Genomic DNA, 27,986 nt, shown 5'->3' on the forward strand with positions numbered 1-27,986 from the left:
CTGGCTCCCTGCGGGAACATGTGCCTCTTCAAGGACAAGGGGTGAAGGGACACCCTCTGCTGCACACACACGTTCCAGAAAGAGATACCAGGTGACAGCGAGAGCATTCTTTTTTTAAAAAAATGATGAAAAACGAGCAAATATATACAAAATACTGTCAATCTCTCCCGGGCCAACAGAGCAGCCATCAACGATGCGTCTCCTGCTTCCCGAGCTCTCCTCCTGCCCCCGGAACAGGCCTGCGGCACAGCCCAGCCTGTGGGTCTCCAGGGCACTCGTGCCACGACTCCGTGCGGCTCCCGTCCAGTCTCTCCCTGAAGACTCCCCGCACCGGCAAGGAGTGGAAGCAGACTGCCCTGTCTTCCCGTCCCATCTCCCCACACCCCCCAGAATAATACTGCTTCCGTGGGCGTCCCTCGGGTTGGGCCCCATCAGAGTTTATGCGCCAGGAGGGTGGTCAGCTTGATCTTGCCATCCATGGAGGCAGTGAGGCACGTCCCACAGTCCATGGCGGTGCTCCAGTCCACAGTGACCACGGGGGCTCGGTGGCCACCCAGGCTCAAGCAGCTCTCCAGAACCTTCTCATCCCCACCCAGCTGCAAGACAAGAGAGGCGGCGTCAGCAGGCACTGTTCACAAACACAGCTACTTTATTCACCAAACTGCCTCGAGCCTGGTGGCTGCTACCCCAATCTGAGGACGTGCCCGGGCACACATGCCCACCTTTCCAGAAGATCTCAGTTTAATTTCTTGGGCCAGGAAGCGCCTTCCCTACCTCAACTATAGTTACTCCTTCGTCTCAGGTGGAAAACAAGATCATACGTTCTCAAGGACCAGAGAATTTTCTCTGCCACCTTTAACCGGCACTCCCCGCCCAGTTCTTTTCCTACATGGTTTACTGCTCCCCAGCATTAGATCCTGGATCTGCTGCTCGGCTGCCCATTTGCTTCCCACAGGAATACGAGCTGTGGCACCCAGCACAGTGCTGGCACAGGCAGGCCCCTGAGGACACATGCACAGGCTCCCCCTCTCCCACCAAGCCCACAGCTATGAAGAGTCAGCAGGTAACGAGGAAGGGGAAGCCAGGAGCACGATGAATAATGATTAATCCGGCTATGGATAACACCCAGGAGTAGGACGCAGAAGTCTCTGGCCTTTGTGGAGAAAACATCTTTAAAAGTCGTAAGTTGTTTAAAAAATATATCAATAAATCAATATCAAATAAAAAAATAAAAAAATAAATTTAAATCATAAGTTGTTTAAAGATCATAAAAACAGGATCCAAAGTTCATTATATTCCTTAAGTAAATCAGACCCCATAACTGGCATTTCAAAAATTGTACAGAGGGAAATCTTCGGACCCATTAATTGGTTACAGAGCACGTCTGACTGCAAATCATCAGGCCATAGTGACCACAGAGGCTTGGTGGCCACCCAGGCTCAGGCAGAAACCCAGAACCGTCTCCTCCCCACCCAGCTGCAGGAGGACAGGAGAGGAGGAGGCATTTGGGACAAACGACAAAGGCTGATTGGGACAAATGACAAAGGCTGATCAGGACAAATAACAAGTGACAAAGGCTCATCGTTACAAATATACAAACACATGCAACACACATAAAATCATACAGAGAGCGAAGTATAACCTAACTGAAACTCAATTTTTAAATAAAATAAACTACAATTAGGCTTGCAAACAGAAAGCTCTTATTTTTACAGCATCTCCCGACAGCAATTACAAGAAACTGCAGAGCTAATTTTACGAAGGCCAAGAGCCACTAGACACATCATGTGTGGAAAAGAGGAGCCTCACTGATGGTAAGCCCAGATGCCCCAGGGCCACGCTCCAAGCCAACAGTCTAGAAGGCTCCTGACACTACATCTCCAGAGTCCTCCTTACACCCCATCCCATTCGAGTGCTCTCACGTGCCTTTATCTCTGTGGGGCCCCAAGGCCTGCCTTCCTCCCTGTCTCTCCTCTGGCCTCAAATCCATAGACCACCCCCCACAACCTGCCAGGGGATCTTCCCTGAGGACTCGGCCCCTGCCCAGCTCCCTCCCCTCGGAACCCCAACACTGCCCTGTCCCTGGTGGTGGTGTCTTGAGTGTGAATCCCAGAAGAACAGGATCGCGCTCTCTCCCCCACGTGCACTACACAGCGCCTAGACCAACAACTGCTCACAGCTTCTGTCCACACCACGTGCGGTCCACTGACTGATGAGCCATGGCAATGAGGGCATGGAGAGCCCCCAAGCAGAGGACATTCCACCTGTGACTCTATCCCTACAGCCTAAATACCACCGTTAGGCAAAGAGTTAACAGTGAGGCTAAGAATTGGTTTGTGTGGTTACCATAAACATATGCTTAGGCTACAACTCAAATCCTCATCACTAGTCTGTTTGATAATATTAGTAAAATACAAGACGTTTATAAATTCATACAATTATATTTTACAAAGTACATGAACCAGAGAAACTCGGACACGAGAATTAAAACAAGCGTATAAACTGAGGGACAAAACCAAAGCGGACAACTTACATCATGCTGTGATCAATCACACCCCCAGATTTCTGCTTTGGCCATGGGACTGGAATATCCATGATCCATGGGATCCCCAATAAACTAATAAATCTATACCACATTAGAGTAACTAAAGCAGACCACAGAAAGCTCTTGCTTGTGTGAGGCATGTTCCCCAACCCAACACTCTTTCCAACCCTTCTCCCTATTTCTTCGTGTTTTCTATAATAGGTATTATTCCCAAGGAACAAAAGCAGAAAAGGTCCAGAATCTGCAAATGGACAAGCAGAGAAAAGGACAGGCGTGCCATACTCTGTCCCCACTCCTGAGCTGAGAATCGGCCCCCTTGCCCGGCCTGCAGCAAGGAGACCCCAGGAGCTATCCATCCGGGGTCAGAGGCTTCTCTGGGGCCACACAGGGCAGGGAGAGGGATGGAGGCCCATGCTCAGCCTGGCCCAGACCTCCAGGGGGGACCTCCCTACCCACCGTGACAGCCCCCCCACCCCCGGTACCTTGTAGATGACTCCGCCCGTGGCAGAACACGTCAGCATGTAATTTCCCTCCGAGTCAAAAGCGAAGAGTCGGCCCCGGGGAACTTGAACCTGCTTGTAGCCGCTGTAACCTGACAGCACAAAGGGGCCCGTGGCGTCGGCGGGGAGGGTGTACTCAGACACCTTCAGGCCACTCTTGTGGATGTTCCACTGGATGAACTGCAACCACAAAGCACAACCTGAATGCTCTTCCAGAAGGAGCTGGCCGTGGCTCCCCGGCACCCAGCCCGGGAGGAGGAGCAAAGGTGGATCCCAGAGCAGAGGCCGTGGGTCTACAGCCCACCAGGAAAGGTGGCGGGATGACCCCTCAGTGCACCCCTGCCCAACACAACTTAAACATTCTTTCAGAGAAGAACATCTAGAAAGAGTCTGTAACTTCACATGAGAGCCTGGGCTTTCTCTCTGGCCTGACTCCAGGAGAGGAAAAGGGCAGGCAGCTGCCGTTGTTTGGGTTCCTGTCTCTGAAGCAGGGGAATGCTCCAAGAGATCATGACTATTACTGCGATTGTTGTTGTTGTTTCTAGGGTTAGAACCCAACCAGATCTTTCTGACTTAGAAGCAAAGAGAGGACACATCCCAAATATCTTCCCGATGTCTCCGCATTGTTATCAACTGAACATGCGCGGTATCATCATCAATTAGCTCCACGCACTATAGTGTATATAATCCTTTAGCCTACATCACGGACAGGCCCGTCTGACCACCTCTTACCTGAGAGTCCTACTCACATAAATAGGAAGTCAAGCTTTAATTTAAAACTCCCTTCCCACAGTTTTCAAATGAAGGATTTATTTTGTAATTACAGTTTTCAATGAATACTACAGGTACATCGTATAAAATCCAAACGTACCGGAGGGTACACATGAAAACCAAGACTTTCTCCCACTTCTGCCTTCCTGCCTCCCACCCCAGCTCCCTTTCCACAGGTCCTAATGTGTCTTTCCAGAAAGAATAGACAAGGGGGCACTTCTCTTTGCTTTTATCCCCGGCTTATTTTACCTTTCTTGACTCCACTCAGGCCTATCGGCACTGACTCTAGGAAGCAAACTCTACACGTGATGCTGTGACCACCCAACCACCAAGGTCAACGCAGCACAACCCGGCCCTAATCTGGACGCCGCTAATGCACCTGTAGTGGGAAGAGTCACTTCTGCTACAAGGAGGGAGGCTGGGTTCTTCCCTTTCATAACCGCCACCTCCCACTAAACTTGTGCAAACCTCACAACGGTCCTAGGAGACTGGTTACTACTACACCCCTATTACACACAGGACACGGTGAGGCAGAGAGGGGCCCAAGGTCACAGTGCCAGTAAAGGGCACGGTCAGGATTCATCTCACCCCCCCCCCCCACCCCCCACCCCACCCCCCACCCCCGCTTCTCTGGTGCTCTCTGGAATCTCTCAGATGGCTAACCCAGCGGAAGGGAAGTTCCCGATCCAAATCCACTCCCACCTACCTTCCCGTCCTCACCGATACTGTACACGGTGTTCTCGTCGTAACTGAACTCCACAGAATAGACCTCCCCGCAGTGGGCCTTCCAACTCATGGCGCACTCGTGCTGCTGCATATCTGAGGCAATGAGGTGCCGCTAAGACCCCCGCCCAGGCCCCGGGGAGGCATCCGCCCCTGACAGAAGGGCAGAAGCTGTTCTGGAGGCAGAGGGCCTCCTGGAAACTACAGGTATCTCGGAGCTGAGCCCTGCCAAAAAGGCCTTTCAGTTTGCTAGTTCTCTCCGCCAATGTATTAATCGTCTGTTTAACAAATGTAAAATAGAAGCTTTTAACACTGGGTCAAAAAAGAGGTTCAGGAATCTCTTGGCAGAGCCTGAGCTCCTCTGGGGAGCCCAGAAGTTGAGGGGGACACACAAATCCTTCCTAGGAGGCCTCCCACCGCTTCCTAGGTAACTTCCCACCAGGGCGCCTGGGGGATCTGCTGGACACAGTCCCTAGTTCCCTCCCAGACTCTCTGACCCGGAGTCTCCAGAGGCAGGTCTGCCTCGGGGATCCTCAAACGGCGACACACCTTTACCAGAGAACGCACGAGCCATGCCAAGCAGACGGCACGGCATTACTCTCACGTGTCCTCCTGGATCTCACTCAGGCCATAGGACTCGGATCAAACAGTCCGGACTCAAGGACTGCTGAGCCCCAGCACTCCCGGGGTCCCCCGACACTGACCGCATGCAAGGTGACTGGTTCCGGAGGTTTTGAAAAGAGCAGACTCGGACCAAAGTTAAGCTCTATTTCAAGCATCTTGAATTGGGCTTCTGCAGTAGCCTCTAGTCCAGCCGGCAAAAACCCAACTCTCTTCTCTGAGACACCGGAGGAGGGGACCAGACTGCCGTGAGCACACCCACTTACCAAACAGGCGGATGACGCCATCAGCCGCCCCTGTGACCAGCAGGTTCCCATTGTGATTGAAGGCCGTGCAGTTGATGGCAATGGGCTCGGGGTCCAGGGAGAACTGGAGCTAGTTACAAACAAAAACCAAAACAAAAAACAACTAACTAAATTGGAAATTGTAAAACAGTAACAACCCGAAATTCAAAATAGGTTGTCTGCAAGGGGAAGGGGGCCAAGAATGCAAAGGGCACACGAGAGCATAAAAAGCGTTGAAGGTTCCACTTTCAAACTGTGACAATATGTACGGGTTCACGTTACAGCTTCTCTTCTCATTATCCTATACGCCTTCGATTGCAACATTCTTTTGTACGTACTCAGTATTTCATTAAAACTCTGAAGATAACAAGTGAACATAAAATTACGGGACGTGCTTTTGAGGAAAAGAACGAGATTAAGAAGGATCTAATTAAACTGGAGAAGGGAAAGCATCTAAGAGACACTGGAGGACAGATGTCTGCCAGACTGAGTGGGATAAGAACTCTCTAGAGAGGGGAGAGCACGTGGGTAGGGCCTGCGGCCACAGGACACTCCACGAGGCCGAAGGGCGGGGATAGCAGACCGTGCAAGGCCCTGGGCCAGTGTGGGTGGGAAATCTGGAAGAATGGAGCGGTGTGACATGCCACAGGGTCTGCCATTCCCTCCGGTGGGAGGGCCGGGGGCGCGAGTCTAGGGTGCGTCCCTGGAAGTGCAGAGAAGTGGGCAGAAACACTCTGCAGGTGGGGCCGTCTGCTCAGGACTGACCGCGTGGAGTGAGGGAGAAGGACGGCTGCAGAGAGGCACCCGTTTCTAAGTGGAGCACATCTGGCAAGATGAGGAAAACTAGAGAGGAGAACAGACGTGGCAGGACACGGTGGTCAGGAATTCAGGCATGGCCCTGAAACCTGAGCTCCAGGGAGACCCCTTGCTGGGAATATACACCATTTCTACAGGCAGACGCAGGGAGGTGCCAACTGGACCCTCGGAATACGGCCCGTCTACAGAACAGGGACCCTTCCCAGCGTCCAGTGACATCAGAAAACCATTTGTTCGAGGCAAGGGCCATGCCACGTTTGTGTCCCAAAACTAATTTTAATGAGCAACGTCACTGCCTTTTAAATGTGTGAGTTTACACATCCTTTCTCTCTCTAGGGGCTGAGGGTCACAGCTGCGGGAACCCGCCACTTTAGGTGGGAACCGTCCTCGGCTCCTGAGGAAGGTGGGCCACGTGGCCCACAAGTCAGCTTTCACGTGGCTGTCACTTCTCAAGAACATGCATGCGTCCCCACCTCTTTCAGCTGCTGCTGTCATTTTTATGAAATACTAAGCTAACGGAATCAGAAAGAGAGTCCACATCTGTCTCCTAAAAACTAAGCCACTTGAGGGGCGCCTGGGTGGCGCAGTCGGTTAAGCGTCCGACTTCAGCCAGGTCACGATCTCACGGTCCGTGAGTTCGAGCCCCGCGTCAGGCTCTGGGCTGATGGCTCGGAGCCTGAAGCCTGTTTCCGATTCTGTGTCTCCCTCTCTCTCTGCCCCTCCCCCGTTCATGCTCTGTCTCTCTCTGTCCCAAAAATAAAATAAAAAAAAAAAACGTTGAAAAAAAAAACTAAGCCACTTGAATGCCTAATAAGCGAAAGAAGGTAATGCGAAAATGCCGTAAGATCCCAGCTACATGGCATTATGGAAAACGCAAAGCTACAGGGACACTACAAAGGTCAGCGGCTGCCAGGGTTTGGGGGGACGTGGTAGGACAAACGGGAGGTGCACAGAGGGTTTTTAGGCAGTGAAAACAGCCTGTGTGATACTACAGTGGTAGGTACCTGTCCTCATACATTTGTCCAATCCCTGAGAACGTACAACACCAAGACTGAGGCCTGAGATCAACTCTGAACTTTAGGGGATTAGGCGGTCACTGCAGATGCTCTGGTGGGGGACGCAGTAGGGGTGTGTCTACGTGGGGGCAGGGGGCATGTAGGAGACCTCTGTACCTTCCTCCCAATTTTGTTGTGAACCACAACCGCTCAAAAAATTGTTAAAGCTTTTCAATATAAACAAAAGTAAACAAATTTTATAAGCCACAAGGGCCCTCTGATAGGCTGCGTATGACTTCTCAGCCGGGGGCACAATTCTCAATGACTTAAGTCGCTAGCAAGCTGCCCAACCCGAGTGTTACTGCTTTTCAACACTTCCACTTCGAACCCTCCTCACAAATCAAAATCAGAGGAGACCAGAGCAAAGAGAGGAGGCGGCTCATCGGAAAGACGGGAGAGCGAGCCCGGAGTGTGACCCCACACAGACCCACGGGGAGACCCACAGGGGCAGGGCCTGCACCTGCTGCTTCATGGTTTTCGTGTCCCACAGCAGCAGCTTGCCGGGAACCTGGTCAGTACCCTTGCTGCCGGTATCTGGAGCCGAGAAGTCCACCTGGGAAGCGAGGCTCGGAGCCGCGGCCGAACAGACGAAAGAGGCCCCGTTGGGGCTGCACGCGAGAGACAGGATTCTGCAACAGACGCGGGGCTGGGTCAGCACTCCGCCGGCCCCCGGAGGCTGGTCCTGCCACAGAAGACGGGCCAAAAGGCCCGGCGCAGAAGCAGGCCCCCCCACAGAGCACGGCAGGGGTGGGCAGTGGCTTCCCACTCACCTGGGCATGTCGTCATTGATGCTGATCTCACAGAGATTCTTCTTGGCTTCTGTGTCATAAAGACGCACTGTCCCCACACCACTGCCCAGCAGGAGCTAGAATTGAGAAGGGGCGGGAGGCACGAAGGACAGAGGACAGCACGGGGCGGCGGGGGGGGGGGGGGGGGAGGAGGGGGAGTGTGTCAGGGAGGAGCACTGCAGGGCTGGGCCTACTCCTGCGAGGGGCAGGTCTGGGCAGGCAGTAGGGGCGAGGCCCACTTAAACACACCTCCACGCAACCAGGTGATATCTGGCTACAACGGACCTCATTTAAAAATTACATGAAGACCGGGGCGCCTGGGTGGCTCAGTTGGTTAAGCATCTGACTTTAGCTCAGGTCACAATCTCGCAGTCCATTGAGTCTGAGCCCCGCGTCCGGCCCTGTGTTGACAGCTCAGAGCCTGGAGCCTGCTTTGGATTCTGTGTCTTCCTCTCTCTGCCCCTCCCCTGCTCACGCTCTGTCTCTCTCTCTCTCTCTCTGTCTCTCTCTGTCTCTCTCTCTCTCAAAAATAAAGATTTGAAAAATTTTAAAAAAATTACGTGGAGACCTTAGAGGTGACCTTGAACAGAAACAAAACTATAGAAGGCATCTATGAACTGGGAGAGAGAGAGAGATCACCTCAGATACACCTGGAAAGGTGCCGGCTGATTAAATGAGATGCTCTGATCTTCGCTCCCTGTCAGTTTTAAATGTCAGTTGTTCCCGTCCTTCCTTCTCCCTCACCTACCCGCCACCACCGGCAGCCTGCCGGGCCTGGGTGAGGCCCCGTTTGCATGTTCTGGGGACAGCTCTGGCTCTGGGCCTGTAAAGGTCTCCAGGAAAAATACAAGAGGCTATCCTTGCCTTCAGGCATTTGTGACTGATTGGGTAAAAAGCTTAAAAGATAATAATGGGTAATGCCAGAAGAAGAACCAGAGGCAGGTCTGAGGGTGTCCCCCAGGAATATTACCTATATTCTAACTTCAAATTCACACTGGCAGATAACACTTGTATAGGCTAAGTCCTGAGGTCCTAGTAGCATAAGGATAATCCCTGCAGGTTGTCAAAAATTATTTAAAAAAACAATGAGGTTTGCCCCTTGGGCTGCCTTGCATCATCTCCTCAAAACAGAATACAAGGAAAGAAAACACTTAAATCAACTTGACCTCTTCAACTGCAAATCCTCTCTCAAGTATTAAAAACGTCCAGAAAGAAAAAGAGCGCTGTGCTAACAGCACTGTAGTAGACGTGTGGGGACCCCAAATAGGACACCATCCCCACCAGCTTCAGCCACTTCCCAGAGGGCCTGGCCCGGGGAGGGGTCTTGCAGGAGGAGGGGCAGCTGGGAACATCTGTGCTGGGCTGTCAGAGGGGACAGACAACAGGAGCTGATGGGGGAGAGCAGGGGGCAGGAGAGACACTCACCAACTGGCAGGAGCGTCCTGCAGGTCCCATGACCATCTGATTTCAATTCTTGCTAATCCAATAGCTTCCCTGCCGCCCCCAAGCAGGAGCCCTGATCGGACAGTCTGGAGGTGTGCCCCACCGACTCCCAGGAAGAGAGAAGGGAGGGGCCTGGCCTGGCTGCCTCGGCTCAGCCACTGGTGCCAGAAGCTGGAAACTCCTCACTTAGACCGCAATGAGGCACGCATCGCTCGTCACTCACCAGCCTGTCCCGCTTGGTGGCCCACTCCAGAGAGAGCAGCGGCGACTTGGAAATGGAGGACGCTTTGGTCTGCATGATGGGATTGAAGGACCATACTTTGATGACCCCGTCCACGTCTAAGCTGGCGACCCTCCTCCCCGAGCAGTCCACTCTAAGACGGGAGAGAGAAGGAAGCTGTTACCATCCTTGCCTCAGCGCACCGTCCTCTTCAGCTAGTGCCCAGACTGCTTTGCTGACTTCTCAACTGTTTCTCAAACCGCCTACACGCCAAGGATGGGTGTGGACTACTTCTAGAAGTATTCATGTGTTTGGTCGCCCAGGAACTGCTTACAAAGGACCTAGTATGTGCTGAGCCCTGTGGTCCACGACGGGGACAGAACAGCAGGGAAGGTAGGCACGGCCCCGGCCCCGAGCACTGGGGTGCCTCCTGCATCACACTCCAGAGCCATCGGCTCCCGGGGCAGGGAGGACACTCACTGTCTGAAAACTACCTTCCGTGAGGGCTTCTTATAAAGATCAAGCTTTTACCACGTGTGACTAAAACCTTATACATAAATATTTACCTAAAAGTACAAACGTGAGGCAAATTATAATGAAGTCTTAGGGAGTTCCAGTAAAAGGTAGCCTATTCCTGAGACTCCAGAGTCCCACAGCTAGAGAGGACAGAGAGGCTGCCCAGGCCAAGAGCAGCTGTTCAGCCCTCCTGTGACTCTGGAGGGACGGCCACAGTCCTTCGGGGACCAGCCCACCACGCGTACCTCCTGTCTGCCACACCTTCGCACACACAGCCTCGTAACCCAGGCTTCCCAGGGAGACCAGCCCCCGCCCCAGTCAGCACTTTCCTGCCGGGGCCTTGCCCCCAGACCCCCACCCACCTGCAGTGCATGATGGAGGAGTGGTGCTCCCCGTACTCCTCCTGCCCCAGCACAATGAACGGCTGCTCAGGACGGACCCCTCCTCCCTCGGCGCTTGCTGCGGAAGCCCGCGTCAATGTCTCCAGCGCCTCCACGTGGAGCTCTGGGCAGGACTCGGCCTCCGGGCCACTAGTTTCAGGCTTCTTCTCTGCACTCTGTGACAGGCAAAGTGGGGACGAGTTACCTGCGAAGGGTCTGCACTGGGCCCAGCCATTCGGGGACACACTGCAGGACATCTAGGATGCCGGGCTACGGCACGCTGGGGGGGGCTCTCAGTGGGTACAGGGTCTGTAGACCTGTAGAAAGAGCTCCGAACGCCAAGAGCACCACCCAGCTTGCCCCAGGAGAGGCAGGTTCCCGCTCTGCTGATGGCCCCTGTCTAGAGACCCTGCTGAGGGAGTAGTGGGCCATGGGTACCCTCTGCCTGTCACAGCTGACAGGACCCAGGACTGGCCGACAATAAAAATTAGTGAGAACCTACTAGGTGCCAAGCACTGTGTGACCACATTTGATTCTCATTTAATCCTTCCTGAAACCATCTGAGATCCTATGATTAACCCCATTTAATAACTGTGGAAACTAAAGACTGAAAGCAGAAGTTAAATAACTTACCCAAGGTCAAGAGCTGGCAATGGGCAGGACTCAGATGTGAAACCAGATCAGAGGCAAGCCTAGCCCCTCACCAGCATCTCCCCCATACCAACCCGCACCTCCTCCTGAAAAGGAGGTACCAAGAGACTGAGGTGACTGGCCGGGCATAAAGATAGAGACTCAAGGACAGCAGCAGAGGCCGGAACAAGGCCGGGCACCAGAAGGCACCTGCCCCTCTGCCACCTGGCGCGTCCGCAGCTGCCCTGGTCTCTGCCCCCCTGGTGCACTAAATGCTGACCGCCATGACTACTAGCCTTTCACCCACACATAACCCAGGCCAGGCGGCATCAGCCAGGGCAATCTCCACCAGCCCCTTGGCTCCCAAGGCTCCTCTAAGTGCTCCTTAGGGTAGCAGAAACCACGGGTCTACAGGATAAAAATAACAGAGGAAGAGAGACCTCTGAGCTCAGACAGGTGCCTTCCGGGAGCGGCCGAGCTCAGGTGTGCCTTTCATCCTACGGTGTCGGAAGAGGACAATCTGAGATCAGAGGCTTAAGGGTCTATGCCATCAAATTGGAACCGGCACAGGGCTGGTAACCGGCAGCAGTGCTTTTAAAAGTAGTCCCGATCACGAGATAAATGGTCAACAGGATGACTCAGCCAGTAAACCCCTTGGGTTTCTCCTTTCACGCTGGAGTAGGTGACAGAAAGAGAAGCAGCTTTACTGCCACAAAGAGTAGACTCTGACCCATTTCCAGGGTGAGGAGAGTCCCGGGGTTTAGCGTGGCAACGGCCCGGGGCCGCACCACTGTGTGTCAGCACAGCATCTCCAGCAGGCGATGCAGGAGAAAGGGAGGCTGTGAAGGGGCAAGGCTGGGTGATTCTGGCCTAAACCAAGGGAAACAGGCCTCTCCTGCCAAGCCTCCCAGAGCCTCTGACACGCTAGCCGTATTACGTAGAAGTCAAGAGAGGTACGGGCAGGCTCTGCGCCACCCCACCTCCTTCCGTGGCCCCCAACGGTAGCCGCGGGGATGTCCCTGCAGGCACTCGTGTGATGCCAAGACTGAGCCATACCTGCAAAGTCATAGACAGAAGCTCCTTCCTTTCTTTGCCGTGATCCTGCAGGCGCCGCTGCCGGTGCTGGGACCAGCTGGACTCCCCAGAGGCCAGCCCGCCGAAGAGGCTCTTCCCGTCCTTGGGCCCGCACGCCGGGTCCCTTCCCTTCGCGGTCTACAGGACGACATGCGGGCTGTGAGAAGTCACTTGCTGCCTGCGCCCAGGCCACGGCACCTCCGCTGGGGGGAGGGGGAGGCAGAAGCCAGGGAGCAGCTCCTTCAGCCCACAGCTCCCGGGAAAGGGTCCTCCCGGCCAGAATGCTCTGATCTCAGCCTACAGGCTAAGTCCAGAGTGGAGCACGAGCAGTGTGGACGCCCCCCTTTCTGTTCTCCCTGTTTTAGGAGGTAAGTCACCAGCACTCCTTAGCCTGCCATAAGCATCACCTGGAGACAGATGCACACATTTCCTTCCTCTAATCAGAACAATTAACTTTAGTGAAGGGGGAGGAGACCAGTGCATCCTAAGTGATGATTATGAGGCAAGTCAGGTCCTATGTTGTAAACATCTTCAAGCAACCGTATGTTTGGACAATACAAAAAAATGTATGCAACATACAATCACCTCCCTGGAGGCAAAAATGAACACGATACCCGCTCTTGTTTTGGGCCAACCTAATGACTAAGCCAGCTAATGTTAAATATCGAGGTATGTGGAAATGATTACTAGACAACCAGAAATTCTTAACAGAAACTGTTGGAAACTCAAGGACCTATGAGCAAGATAAGAAACTGGCAGGAAAGAAACTGGCATCTTCTGGCCCCTTTTCATGACAAGAGTGATGAAGTCCACCAAGGCTATATAGCAAATGAATTCAATAATCCTCACCCTGCTTCCATGGAGAGAAGATTCGTAATCTACAGCCTCTTAATTTTTATTTATTTATTTATTTATTTATTTATTTATTTATTTTTTAATATTTATTTATTTTTGAGAGAGAGAGAAAGAAAGAGAGCAGGGGAGGGGAAGAGAGAGAGGGAGACACAGAATCTGAAGCAGACTCCAGGCTGAGCTGTCAGCACAGAGCCCAATGCAGGGGCTTTAACTCACAGACCATGAGATCATGACCTGAGCCAAAGTCAGACACTTAACTGACTGAGCCACCCAGGCGTCCCTCTAGAACCTTTTTAATTTTTTTTTTTTAATGTTTTATTTATTTTTTAGACAGGGAGAGACAGAGCATAAACAGGGGAGGGTCAGAGAGAGGGAGACACAGAATCTAGAGCCTTTTTAAAAGGAGTTGTCACCACATCATCTTTCCAAATTATCTGGCTGGGTTTTTCCCAACCTTATTCCCACAAAGTGTGATGCTCAAAACTGCTCCTTCCTCTGCCTTATTTTATATTCTTAGCAAAGGGATTTGGATGCAAACAGCCACTCAGGTTTTAGACCTGAAACCTGCACGTCATTTGCACATAAGACATAAGTCAAGAGTATAAGCTTAACCAAAGTCCACTTGTTGTTTTCTACTTCTACTTATTATTTTTTTAAGTAGGCTTCATGCCCAGCGTGGAGCCCCACATAGACCTTGAACTCATGACCCTGAGATCAAGACCCGAGCTGAGATCAGATGCTTAACTGACTCAGCCACCCAGGCACCCCTTTTGTTATTTTTTATGTTAACACTAAACAACTTAAAATGATTAACACAGGAGTGCCTGAGTGGCTCAGTCAGTTAACTGTCCAACTCTTGGTTTCGGTTCAGGTCATGATCTCGCGGTTTCGTGAGTTCAAGCCCTTCGTCAGGCTCTGCACTGGCAGCATAGAGCCTACTTGGAATTCTCTCTCTCCCTCTCTCTCTGCCCCTCCTCCACTTGCACTGTCTCTCTCTCTCAAAATAAATAAATAATCTTAAACATTTCTTTAAAATAGTAAGTAAATAAATAAATAAATAAATAAAATGATTAACACAGACTCCTTGGAACCCTGGAGTCATCAGAAGAGTTAAAAAGGAAATTTTAAAGAACTATTAGTTCACGTAGAGCCTAACTGAGGCTAACCTTCAGGGTATTTGTTATTTCTGTTTTTCTGACTGAGGTGATCGTCAGGGGTATCAACTTCTGGTTGAGACAGAACTTTCTTCTAGGGAAAAGTATTTGACTCTCCACATTCTGCCTTATTCTGAGAGAAGTAGGGTTCTCAGTCAAGATAAAAGAAATAACCTAAGAAGAAAACCAACAGTAACAATAACCAATACATGTTATTCATTGAATGTTTACCATAGGCAAGGCACCATGCTAATAAGAACTAAGAACTTGGGGCACCTGGGTGGCTCAGTCAGTTAAGCATCCAACTTCAGCTCAGGTCATGATCTCACAGTTTGTGGGTTTGAGCCCCACGTCAGGGTCTGTGCTCACAACTCCGAGCCTAGAGCCCGCATTAGATTCTGTGTTTCCCTCTCTCTCTGCCCCTCTCCCACTGGTGCTCTGTCTCTCTCTCAAAAATAGGTAGACATAAAAAAAAAAAAAAAAGAAAAAGAACTAAGAATTTTACAAATGTCCCCTTAAAATAGAGATGAGGGCATTATTTTAACACAAGGAACGGAGGCTTAAGTTACTGCTCGTGTAGGGAAAACTAGACAGAGGTGGAATTCACGCCCAAATCTGACGGCAAATCCCATGCTCTAAGAAACCTAATGAAAGCAATATCATGAAAAGAGCACAAAAAAAAGTGACAGTGAGTAAAAAAGATAAGAAGAAATATCCTAATTCCAGAGCTAAAAAAGACAAGGCCCTTCTCCATTTCTATCCATTTCTGAGAAGTAACCCATGGTTCATGGAACACGGAAGAGGTTCCGCAGCTTTAGAAAGTGGGAGAAGACTTCTCTTACCTGCCCAGAAGTAAGAGATGGTCAAGATAACTGTTAACAAAGAGGTCTTGAAACCATGGTGTACTTCACATGGTCCCGGGGGGCAGTACTCACTCCCTGAGACATGACACAATGGTGCCAGCCCTCATTACACAAATCCACTGATTCCTCTCTCTATCTCCAATCAACAGGGCAAATCAGACTGAAGAATTCCACAGGCGTGGCTATGCTTGCATCAGACAAAATAGACTTTAAGCAAAAGACTGTAATAAGAGACAAAGAAGGTCATTATGTAATGATAAAGGGGTCCATCCAGTAAGAGGATATGATACTTTTAAGTATTTATGCACCAACAGAGGAGCATAAATATATAAAGGAGCAAATATAAAAAGCAAACATTAGGGAGAAACAGGCAGCAATGCATAATAGTTAGGGACTTCAGTACCTGCCTTTCCACAATAGAGATACCATCCAGAGAGAAAATCAATAAGGAAACATTGCACTTGAACTATACATCATATCAGATGGACTTAAAAGACATAGAATATTCCATCCAACAGAAGCAGAATACACATCATTCTTAAGCACACGGAACATTTCCAGGATAGATCATGTTAGGCCAGAAAACAAGTCTTAACAAATTTAAGAAGATTGAAATCATATCAAGCATCACAACAGTATCAAACCACAAATCAATTACAAGAAGCAAATTTAAAAATTCACAAATATGTGATGATTAAACATGTTCCTGATCAATGGATCAAAGAATAAATCGAAAGAGAAATTAAAAAAATATCTTGAGACAAATGAAAATGGAAACACAACATACCAAGTCTTATGAGATGCAGCCAAAGTACTTCTAAGAGGGAAGTGCATAGCAATAAATGCCTATATTAAGAAAAAAGAAAGATCTTAAATGAACAGTCTCCTTAGGAACTAGAAAAACAAATGAGGCCCAAAGTTAGAAAAAGGAAATAATAAAGATCAAAATTAAAACTAATGAAATAGAGACTAAAAAGACAATATAAATGATCAATAAACAGCCAGTTTTTTAAAAAGATAAAATAGACATTTATCAAGAGAAAAAGAGGGCTCAAATATAGAAAAGGAGAGCTCCAAAATATATCTCTGAAAGTTCTAACATTTTGATAGAAAAGACCAAAAAAGTCGGCAGTCGAGGCCATGTTTTCTGAATAAAAGGTGGCTTTGGCAACCCTAGAGCTAGCTACATAAGCAGTGGAAGGAGAAGGAAGATCAGTTTCCCAGGTTGACAGCTATTTTCCAAAATAATGGGATCCGGGCAAGTGAGGAAGTCTCAAAAAGCCTGGAACAACTATTACGCAGTTTTGACAGATTAATCAACCTGACCAAGAGATCTTTACACTGGTAACTCAGAAGAAGAGGGCAAAGAATCCATATACTATTGCATTCATGCCCTGGAAGTACACAGACCACAGGGGATCCAGCCTGGAGACAAAGGGGGGGATATGCTACAGAGGGCAGGCAGGTACTCTGTGGCACTCTTTTTCTTCCCTTACTCGCCCACTATATAGGAGAAATGGTGTCTTTTCCCTTTTCAGTGCTAAGTCTTAAGAGCGTTCAATTAGCCCATACCGATAGAATAGAGAGGCTTGGGATGGACTTCAAATTCCCTTAGCTGACACAAAAGCCACGTGTAGTGCTTCCCCAGCAAGGACAGGAAATGCAACATTAAGAAGTGCAAAGGCAGTGCTTGCCAAGTCAAGACGGCAGGGGAGCTGTCCAGTAGATCATCAGGTAAGGGCTGGACCATACTCCAAAATGAAAATTCAAACAGGTGTTAACAAAAGGCACGACAACAAATTAAGAAGAACTACCTTCTTCATGATAGGGTAGTTTACAGCAAGAGAGCTATGGACCTACACGTGACCTATCAGATCCTGCTTAAAGAGAGCTTCTCCCTCAAACAGATCTCAGTTATTCACTAAAGAAGGGTGAACAATACCAACAAAAAATAAGGTGCTAAAAGCTGATGAATGCAGCTCTCCACAAAACACTTTAATAAGTAGGTTAAAGTAAACTTGTGTCTCGCTACAAACATACATAACTCCAACAATGTTTACTGTGATAATACTGGTAATCCACAGTTGTAAGAGCAAACCTCATCAAAGTCTCAACTACCAGAGTTATAGAACAGTCCAAATGGCCCAGATTAAATTCTGTCATATTCTATCACAACCTACCTGTCTCCTACAGTTCAGAAGAGATATTTTAACCTATGTTCCATCATTTTGCCTTTGCCTTTCTCTCTGGAGAAAGACAGAATTGTCACTGGCCTGAACAGTGTTTACCAGGTGGTCATCCAAATGGGGCAGGACACAAATTCCAGTAATCTGGTCTCACCTGAAGTAAAAATAAAGCCACCCAGAAGACAGGCCCTCATAACACATAAAATTATGGAACAAGGGTCGTGGAAGAGGACCCCCTTTTCCTCCATCCCCATACAATCCGGGCACACAGCCCCAGGGGCAGCTGTCACTGACGGCTCAGTAGCTAGGAAGTAATTTGATACTAATAAGAATTACAAATACAGAAGTTTGCTTTCTTTACATTACAGCCAATGAGAGGTTATCTCTGTGACGAGCGCAGTCTGAGTGGGTGAGGAAGAAGTGGTATCACATGGCTGGAGGGAAGGAGGGAGCAAAAGCGCAGGCAGCATGAGCCAGGGGGGAGCTGCCCTCAGGTGCTATTGTAACGGACACCCCCGAAGAGTTGGGAGCTGTGGTTTTAGAGTTATGTCCACTTGCTTCTTACATTTTGCCTCCAGATTCATAAAAGCACAGAGAGCGCATCACCATACACTTTACCACCTATAATGCCACGAACATTTCAGTTACAATGACCCATCACAAGTGGGCAAAATGCTGATGGGATTGAAACTTACAATGTTACATATAAATAACATTTAAAACAGGAAGGCCTGATCATTTTTATTGCTAAGTTAATAACACAGCATATGTTTTTTGTTTGCTTATTCACTAGTGAAAAAGAAAGAGAGCTCTGGTGTGGCAATAGTGAGAAAAAGACTAGGTGCTTCAAATGTGCTAACAAAGCAACGTGGTTTATTAAAAAAGCCAATGTCATTTTCTACTAAATTAAAAGGTATGCATCATTAAAATCACAGGAAGTGATCACACAACTAACTGCATTTGCTATTGGTAAGAGCGCACAATCTTGAGTTGTACACTCAAATTTAGCATATCAATTGTAACGGAAGAATTAAAAAACAAGAATGCCCCACAGAGAAGGGGTGCAGGATGGTGAGGGGTCTAGAAATCACATCATATGGCAAAAAGAGTGGAGGGGAGAGAGAAGAATGAACAGTGAGTGCTTAGCATGGAAAGACAGGAAGTGTCCTAACAAGAAGCCTTACTCGACGTAGCTCAAAGGGCAAAGCTAAGATTAGCAAGTAATAATTATACAGAGGTTTCTACAAACAGGTTGCTAACAGGCAAACATCCCTACATGGACAAGTAGTGAGCTCCACATCACAGGAGGCAATCAATCCGATGTGCTCCTCTATACAGATGACCTTTAAGCTTCCTCTAACTCTAAAATTCTGTGATTTTCTTGAACCTCAAAGTTCAGGTTGTTTTCAGAATTGAATGCTGAGTCTAGTTAGTAAATTAATAAAACCGCAAGTGACTCACAACCACTGAATTTTTCAGATGTAGATATCTATCACCTCCATTCATGAAACGGAAAGAGAGCTACCTTTGCTCTGTTAATATGCCACACAGTGACCCAAGTTCTATTTGAATATATTTTAGAGGCAAGGACTGCTTGCTGCAAATTACAAATTCTTTTTTTTTTTTTTTTTTTTTTTTTTTTTTTGAGAGAGAGAAAGAGAGAGAGGGTGGGCAGGGGAGGGGTAGAGAGAGAAGGAGAGAGAATCCCAAGCAGGCTCCACACTGTCAGCACAAGCCCAATGTGGGGCTTGAACTCACGAACTGGGAGATCACGAGCTGAGCCGAAATCAGGAGTCAGATGCTTAACTGACTAAGCCACGTGGCCTGCCGCAAATTACAAATTCTTACCCTCATCTCTTGAACACGAACTGCACAAAAAGTTCCCAACCCCATTCCAATCTCACCATGTGACACCTACTTCCTGATCTCATAAAGAACAAGGCCACCAGCTTAACCCCAAGGAACCCATCCTTGTGTTTTCTTTCATTTCAACTTAATGAAACTGAATTTCATGATTTCCTGCATTTTTCAAGAGACCTAGCATCCCATGCATCGTCTATTACACTTAGAAAATATCGCACTGTGACAGAGATCTGCAAAGCAAACAGTAAAACTTACTCAGCCACATTCCATAGAACTGGAATTTGAATTTTCAGGTTTGGAATTCAGGAAAATAGCCATAGCAATCACCAGGATTGTTCTGACTGCCAACAGGCCTCATGAATGCCAGGTGACAATCATTTTGCATTGCTGGCACCTCAGGTCTCAGGGCTGAGTCGGGTGCCCAAGTAGGCCAGTACCTTCACTAATACAACTAGCACTACTAAGATGTACTGGGTGCGATCTGCCAGGCCCTGCATACACCGAGGGCTCCTGTAGCAGTTCGAGGATTATGTATTAGTATCAGCCCAGGCAAATCGGGGTGAGTTCAAGCGATCTAAGCAAGGATGAGACACAAGGAGCCAGGGCTGAAAGTACACCGCTGGCCTCCCGAGCCCGCACTCTTTCCTCTCCAGTGTCCTGCTCAGCATCTGTGCTTCAACAGAAATACCAAAGCCAAGGGCTGTGCTGAAAGCCCCGCCGTCCCAATGGCGGCCTGGAGTAGACCCCCGTTTCCCTGCCGCAGAGGGCGGCCCCAACCTGCAACTGTTCCCAAGCCAAGGGTGGTAGGAGAGGAAGGCAGACTTTATGACAACTGACTTTACCTGTAACTTAAAAAAAATACATTAAAAGAGAAAGGGTCCCTGCCCAAGCAACAGAGTGTAACTGTGGGTCTGTCAAACTTTCACTCTGGAAGGCATTGCGGAAAGCAATGAATTCTGACCATCTCTGCCAGGAAAACTACTCAGTGGGACCCACGGCTGTTTGGGGTGTGAACTGGCATAAAAGAATTCTCTTGCAAGTTTCTATAAAAGTGAAAAATAACAAAAAGTCCTTTGCTGAATCAGTGAATACCAACTTGTAGAAGAAATACACTGATTCAGAAGTAACTCTAATTTACCCTTTCTCTACACACCACTTTATATCACCAAAAATTCAAAATTCCAGAATGGCTCGAATTTACCCTTGAGCCACCAAATCCCAGTCACGAGCCTTCAGGAGTTCAGAGGAATTTATGAGAAAAGAGAAGAGATTCAAGCATACTCGTCATGGCCATGTACCCACTCCCCTGCAGGGTGTCACAGACACCTGACGGTTGGAATGGGACTGCAGGTGCCGGAGAGTGGAGCGTGCTGGGTGAAGGTCCCTCTGGGTTAGACGTGGGGCTGTGACCTGTCTCAACCCTTGGTTAGCAGCACGCACCTGCCTACTGTCTCATTCTGCCCACGACACCTGCAATTCTGACCAGAAGAGGGGACGCGGGTAGGCACGGGATGTGTGAAGTGGATTCCCTCCTTACTGTCTCGGATCCCCCACCATGGTCTTATCTATGCCCTCATCCTGCAGAGCCATCGCTTATGCATGAGGGAGAGGCGGGAGAGAGGAAGAAAGCAGACGGGATGTGAATGTAGGAATCTCATCAGCATAGCAGAGAAATCAGTCCTAACAACAGGGCAATCAAGACCGCACTTGACGTGGGTCTGAGAGCCCAGTCAGAGGTCAAGGGCCTCCAGGAAGGAGTTAGAAAGGCAGGTCTTGTGTGCTCACCTGACTGCTGAAGGGCTCTTTCTTGGCCGAGCTCGGAGCCTGCGAGGGACCCTGGGCAGGTGACAACCTCGAGGGGCTCTTCTTACTCTGAGGCAGCAACGAGGACAGGAAACCCACTCGAGGCGACTGGGAGAGGGAAGTGCTCCTCTGGCTGCACACCATGGCTCTGGAAAGCAGACACACAAGGTCACGGGGCTGGAGGGGACCCGGGGAAACCCGAAGCACAGGCCTCCTGAGCTGTGGACGGCTCCAGGGGCACACGCCTGTGCTCTAAGTTGGCATTATCCTCGGTACTATTTCTTGTACCCAAGGGAGCCAGCAGCCTATCTGGCACAGCGGTGAAGTGTGCAGGGCCGTGGTGAAGCTCAGAGCTGTGCGGGCCAATGGCCACTGGCCACATGCGCCACTGAGCACCTGAAACGTGTCTGGTCCAGACTGAGGCGTGCTGGAGGTACAAAACACACAGCAGAATGCAAGCCTTAGCATGAAAAAAGAGTGTAAAATAGCTCATCATCAATACTTTGTTTACATTTATCACATGTTGAAATGTTTTGAATATATGGGGCTAAATAAAATATATCATAAAATTACCTTCACTTGTTTCTTTTTACTTTAAGTAAAAATGTTTAAGTTACATTTTTGGCTTGCCTTTGCTTTCCACCGGACCCTGCTAGCTCAGAAACTGGACCAGCTGCTCCTGGGACAGCCCTTGGCCACGTGCATGTGTGGAATACGCCTGCCTGGGTCTGCATCCTCACTCACCAGTCCATGGCTGGGTGACCACTGTGTGCCTTGGGTTATTCAAGGCTACAACCATTAGCATCAGCTGGGACTTCTGCTTTAACTTGCTATATTTTAAGGTTGCTCAAATACCTCTCTCCCCATCTGCCTACCTCTTCAGGCCCTCAGACAGGTGCATGCTTCCACCGCCCGCTGAGTGCCAACCTTTTCACCCTTGAGGCCCTCCTTTCAACACACACAGACTTCCCCAGGCTGCACGACAGCATCGGGTTTATTTATCCCTGCTGCGCACATCTGGATGTGCAGTCCCCCTCCCTCAGGGCGGGCTCAGAGGCTGGGGGCCCGAAAGGCCAGGGGACCTTACTCAGAAAGCTCAGACAGGAACAATGAGGGCCAAGGAGGCTCTCTGGCCATTCCCTGTCACCAGGAGTGAGAGGGCCGGGGCGAGGTGAGAGCACAGGGGCAGATGGGAGAGGGGGAGGCCCTCCCACCCCCGAAGCGGGCACACACTCACAGTTCTGAGTCCCCCAGGCGGTCCATGTTGGAGACATAAGGAGGCAATTTGTGCTGGACCAAGGCCTCTTCCTCCTCTGGCTGCAGCTCCTCTTTCTTCAGGCGGTGGATTTCGGCTTGCAAGGCAAAAAGCTGCGCAGGGGTGGGGGCGAGTCAGGTGGTAAACTCACCTTGCCTTCCCTCTGCCAAGGCGCATGAGACACATCACATCCAACACTCAACCGCACTGGCTCAAAAGGACACTGGGCGTCAGCCCCAGGACGCCCGTCTCACCCTCTGCTCACCGCAGAGCGGGGGGGTGGAAAAAGGGCAAGTGGCACCTGTTACTTGACCACCATGAGGTGAGAAAACAACGACTGTTAGACACACAAATCCCACTTTTTTTCTTTGTATCATTTGACTTGCTTCTTCCTGAATTCATGGAGAAAAAGAGCTCCATGCCATCCTTTGCTCTTTGGAACCTACAAAATCTACAAAATCAGGTTCTGGAACTCTCACAGAACATTTTTTTCAGTAAAGTTCAGCATTTTTGACTTTTATGCCTGGAAAAAAAAATTACATAGGCACATGCACCCAAAATCTAAACAGCTTATAATCTTCCTTTTTCTGGGGAAAAAAAAAAAAAAAAAAGACCTACAGATGCCTTAACTTCAAGGACAGAGAAATGCTCCTCAGACAAAATGCAAAGGCAAATGTGGGTCCCCTGGCTCTATTGTTTTACACACCTAGAGGATCATGGAGCTGAGCAGAACAATTAATTCATATCTGGGCTGTAAACACCATAGATGTGGATGTATGTGGAAAAGGACTGGAAGTATGAAAGAGACATACAAAAGTTATAAGGCATGAAAGCACATGGGTCCTTCTCCTCTGAAAGTTCATTACCATTGCTATGCTTTTCATGCTATACACAAGACTCAAAATACGAACCTGGCCTCTGGTTTTCAGAGACTGCTCCAGACCCCAAATCTCCCATACTGACTTTCTGGTGGCTCGCCTCCATCTGAGATCATTGCTTTCCTATTTTTAATCAGCCCTCCACCACCACTACCTATTTTTTTTTTTTAAATATTTTTTTTTTTTTTCAACGTTTTTTATTTATTTTTGGGACAGAGAGAGACATAGCATGAACGGGGAAGGGGCAGAGAGAGAGGGAGACACAGAATCGGAAACAGGCTCCAGGCTCTGAGCCATCAGCCCAGAGCCTGACGCGGGGCTCGAACTCACGGACCGCGAGATCGTGACCTGGCTGAAGTCGGACGCTTAACCGACTGCGCCACCCAGGCGCCCCCACCACCACTACCTAATTTCACACATGAAAAGCAGAAGTTCTACCCAAGAAGCAAGTGTGTTTCAGAACCGACCTTCTGGCGAAGAACTTCATTTTCTTCTTGAACCTGGTTGGTCCTCTGGCATTCCGCATCAAAGTTCAGAATCACAGGTACAGGTGCACAAAGTTAAAGAAAAAGACTGACTGAAAATGATTAAAAATCCTTCCCAAACTCTTGACCCAGCAGCAAAACCCTTGAACATAAGTCAGAGGGAAAAGAGTACAGACTTGGCCCTCCACGGCTGTATGAAAGTCCCTCCCCTGATGCCGGCTCTGGCCTTTCTTCAGACATACAGACACTCATAACAATCTGGCTGGTCAGCCCACAGAGAGGACATAAACCCAACCCTGAGCGTGTTCTCCCAAATACCAGCAGGAAAGAGCAAGCATTCAGTGGACTTCACGGCCTGTCTAAGCTGTAGCAAGGTCAGTGCAGACACTCAGTTAGAAGCCACCCCAGGGGCCAACTGGTCTACCAGCTGGGCCGAAGGCTCGGCCACATGGCCTTCCCCTCCCCAGACCGAACCTCTCCCTAGCAAAGGTTTAGACTGAAGAGAGAGCTTTCTGCAGATTGGACAGTAACATGCCATCCTATGAATATCCACATTCTAGATCGGGGGTCAGTCCTTCCCAACAACCCTCAACTGCTTCAGTCAGGAGGAGCACAAAGCAGGCAGGGCCTCAGTACTGGGGACATGAACTGTGCTCAAATGCATGTGACCTAGTTTGCAGGGCACTGTCCTACACTGAAAAGACCTAGAAGGCCCACATGGTCATGCAAAATGCTACTGGGCAGAGCCCCCTCCTAGTTTAGTCTGAAAGTCCTCAGGATAAAGAACAGGGGGCAGAAGGACCGGTTGTACCCGGCAAGAGTGGAATTGACACCTAGACTCACAATACAAAAGGAAAGGGCACCCTTCCTACCTCCACCAAACAGTGCCCCTCCCAGAGGCCAAAAACGGCCACCCATGGGCCGGCCTCTACAACGCCCGATTTATCAGTGACTCACCAAGCAGCTCCATTCAAACCGGACTCCCTTCTCCTCCTCTAGAATTCTAGCCTAGAGAGCATGAGCAATGGGGATCTCCTGGGCCTCAAAAATGCAGGCTTTCCATGACAAAATGGTAAACAGGGTAGGCTATAAATATCAATATTCTTTCTCTCTCTCTTCAATACCCATACATATATTCCTACCGCTGCTCTGTTTTCTGGCAAGTTGAGGAACTCTGAGGTCACTGTCAGAGTGTGACCCAAATGCAAACACAGGAAGGAAGTTCTAGCCCAAGAAGTATTTTGACCTGCTACCTAATCTCAACAGAGGCAAGTAATATCCTCAGGGGCACAGGGCACGCACGGAGAGGGTGTTCTCGGCTGGCCAGTTCTGCTAAGCAGCAGCAACCCCTGCTCAGCCCGATTTGAGGGCTCCTCCCAGGGCCAGCCACTTGTCCCCCACTGCCACTGCAGTCCCTGCTCATGCCCATCAGCTGTCTAGCAGCATCCGGACGAAGATTGACGATTTCCTGGCCTACTGACAAAAATAATCACAATCTGTCCAGCCCCCTCACATAACACATGACAGCCGTCTTTGGGCATTTTGCAGAAGCAATTGCATCGAGAGCAGCAGCCACTGATCACGTTGTCTGGAAGCCTCAGAGGAGGCCCCCGGCCCCAGGCGGCTGAAAGGATATGCATGCACTGAAACAGTACGCTCAGGAAGTTGTGCAGGGACACAATGAAGGTATCGGCCCACTGTCGAGAGAAGTACGTAGCAAAGGTGGGGTTGGTGTCTGGGGACGGCAGGAAGGGCAGGACAAACCAATCCTTCCACTCAGCCTGGTTCTGGAGCTCTGTGGCCTGCTTTGCAAAGAACTCTTGAGCTTTGTCATTTCTGTTTGTCTGCCAAGACGAGGAGGTAGCAAGAAGGGGGAAGAGACAGACATCCAGAGTAAGATTCTTCATCAGCCTCTGGGTATCAGCCTGCCAGGTAAGTGGCCAAATATAGTCTACAAACTCCATAAAATAAATGACATCACTCTTTTCTCAAGTTCCTTATAATTTTAAAGAAGCTCGTTCAAACTGAAGTCCTGGAGATAAAAGCCACCCTAAAAAAAATTAATTCTTCATTGATTTTCAAACAATCTAAGTGACTTATTCCCCCGGGTAGGCTATAATCTTTATTCCCCAAGCTTTAACCCACCTACTTATATTCTTTAAAACACCACCCAGGCTTATGTGCTGAAAACGAGAGGAAACAGGAATGAGGAAGACAAGTCAGATGATCTACACATGAGAAGGGAAAAAAACTAGGAAAACAGTCAAGAAATAATTTGCATTGTGACGGTTCCACCCTCTCCCAAAGTAACACAGACAGGTCTCCCCAGAAGTTAAAATCTATTTCGGGATCAAAGAACTCTCTCCGAGGAATCCCTGAACTAACAAGCACCTGGATCGTGTAGACGAGATAAAAGCGGAACAGGCTGGTTTTCAGCTTGTTGATGGTGGGTCTATATATATCCTCCAAGCGGCTGAAGAGCCTACGTTCCAGGTAGCTCCAGTAATCCCGAAGGGCAGCCAAGTCATACACCTGCATTAACTGTTGCAGCTGGTCCACAATCTTGTCCACCTGGCGGAGAAACATGGGACACAGGTGGTGGTGAAGGACAAGAGGGAATTTTCCCATCACCTCACACAGTTAATACACCTTTTTCCTCTTGCTTGGGCTTTGAGTATGAGAATTTTTTCTAAATCGGCAATCTAGAAAACATTCAAAACATAGTAACGTAATAGCTTTTGAGCTATTTCCTGATGTTAGATATGGGGTTTGACCCTCCAGCAAGCATGGAAAGCTCAAGGGTAAAAGCCCTCTGGCCCTGGAAGCAGGAGGTCTAGGTCTTGGATCTGTGTCTGTCTTCCTCAACCAACTTGACAATGTCACTTCGACTCTGTGGTCTCGAATGCCTAAGATTTCAAAAAACACACACATAAAAGAGAGAACCTCCATAATCCTCCTCCTAGCTCCGACATTCCAGGAGTCTAAGACTCCCAGAGAGAAGCTCTGACTGACCCCTGCAAGTCATGGAAGTATTACCACAGCCCCTGCGGTGGCTCAGAGTGAAAGGCAAAGAAGTCACCTCCTTGTGAGAAATCACACCAGAGTACACAGTCTGTAAAAGGCTTTAGATGCCAATACCAAACATCCCCATTTCTTTTCTTTTTTTTTTTTTTTTTTAGAGAGAGAGCACACAAGCCAGCAAGGATGCCCACCCAGCCCCGGGGCTCGATCCCACGACCTGAGATCAAAACCTGAGTCCCACGCTAAACCAACTGAGCCACCCAGGTGTCCCAGGAACATCCCCATTTTACAGAGCAGGACACTGAGGCTTGGAGAGCTGAAATGATTTGCTTTTGCCACTAAGTACCACTAACTTTGGCAAGAGGAGACCTCAGGTCTCCTACCTCCCCCAGCGTTCTTTGCTACTAGCTCACTGCCTCTCTCACAGTTCACCTGCCAACACCAATTAGAGTCAGCAAACACACAAATCACACACAAACTCCAAGAACTTCTCAACAAAAAATCACATCTGAGAAGGGGACATATAATGTTTTAAAACGTACAGCAAGGTTCTCCTCAACTGCAGGGGCAAATTGCCAATAAGTCACCGGCAAAGCCATTTTTAACAAACACCAAAAGATATTTGAACCCAGCTGACATTTTCGACTGCAGACCCCTTTGCTCCCAATGACATCGGAAGCCAACTTTTGAATGTTTCTGTTGCCCAAACTCAACTATCTACCCATCCTTAGCTCCTAAAACCTTTATCTCCATCCTAGCCAACAGGCCAGCACCTGCTGGGAGGCTGGAGCGGAGGACCGCGACCTGGACCAGGAGTCAGGGCACCTGGGCTCCAGCCTCAGCGATGCTCCTGACTCGCCGAGCAACTTCAGGCAAGTCGCGTTCTCTCTCAAGACCTCAGTTCCTCGTGTGTCAGGAGAGGGCCAGACGCGCTGATATCGACAGTCCCCCGGCGCGGTGACAGCGCCACTCCCGCCCCGGAGGGCAGTGCTGGGGTGGGGGAGCCCGCTCCGGTCTCCCTCGGGGCCGCCTCTGCCCGCGCCGCGCCCGCCAGTCCCTCACCCGGAACCCTTTCTCCTTGTCCGCCTTGATCTCGGCGTCCAGCTGCCGCAGTGTGTGCGTGAAGCCGCGGAACAGCAGGTACTCCCGGACTAGCTCGTCAGTGCGCTCCACGGCCTCCGCCATCGCTGCGCCAGCGCCGAGAGCCGCCGCGGCAGGCGAGGGAGTGAGGGCGGGGCCTGGGCCGCGCGGGGCGGG

The 27,986-nt window shown here is 49.6% G+C and overlaps 1 protein-coding gene across 1 annotated transcript; it reads right to left on the bottom strand.

The window, feature by feature from the left end:
• Positions 1–92: 92 nt before the first annotated feature.
• Positions 93–27,963, bottom strand: WDR91 (WD repeat domain 91). The gene is made up of 15 exons (XM_081795075.1): positions 27,792–27,963; positions 26,100–26,279; positions 25,345–25,552; positions 23,691–23,773; positions 22,328–22,458; positions 21,073–21,238; positions 12,349–12,504; positions 10,645–10,838; positions 9,770–9,920; positions 8,086–8,180; positions 7,776–7,944; positions 5,427–5,535; positions 4,523–4,635; positions 3,028–3,225; positions 93–596 (listed from the first exon to the last, which is right to left on the bottom strand). The coding sequence occupies exons 1-15, from the start codon at positions 27,912–27,914 to the stop codon at positions 432–434; spliced, it is 2,241 nt and encodes a 746-aa protein (XP_081651201.1). The 5' UTR covers positions 27,915–27,963; the 3' UTR covers positions 93–431.
• Positions 27,964–27,986: the final 23 nt, after the last annotated feature.

This window comes from Panthera onca, chromosome A2 (assembly GCF_046562875.1).
Source record: "Panthera onca isolate mPanOnc1 chromosome A2, mPanOnc1 haplotype 2, whole genome shotgun sequence".
NCBI classification, from domain to species: domain Eukaryota; kingdom Metazoa; phylum Chordata; class Mammalia; order Carnivora; family Felidae; genus Panthera; species Panthera onca.

Bases quoted from the DNA above. Each gene is read 5' to 3' on its own strand.
- WDR91 (XM_081795075.1), bottom strand. From the start codon at position 27,914: ATGGCGGAGGCCGTGGAGCGCACTGACGAGCTAGTCCGGGAGTACCTG. The intron at 25,553-26,099 runs GTGCTTGTTAGT...TCGTCTTGGCAG, and splicing joins ATCTCGTCTACACGATCCAG to ACAAACAGAAATGACAAAGC. The intron at 597-3,027 runs GTACCGGGGGTG...CTTGTCTTGCAG, and splicing joins CGGGCGGAGTCATCTACAAG to CTGGGTGGGGATGAGAAGGT.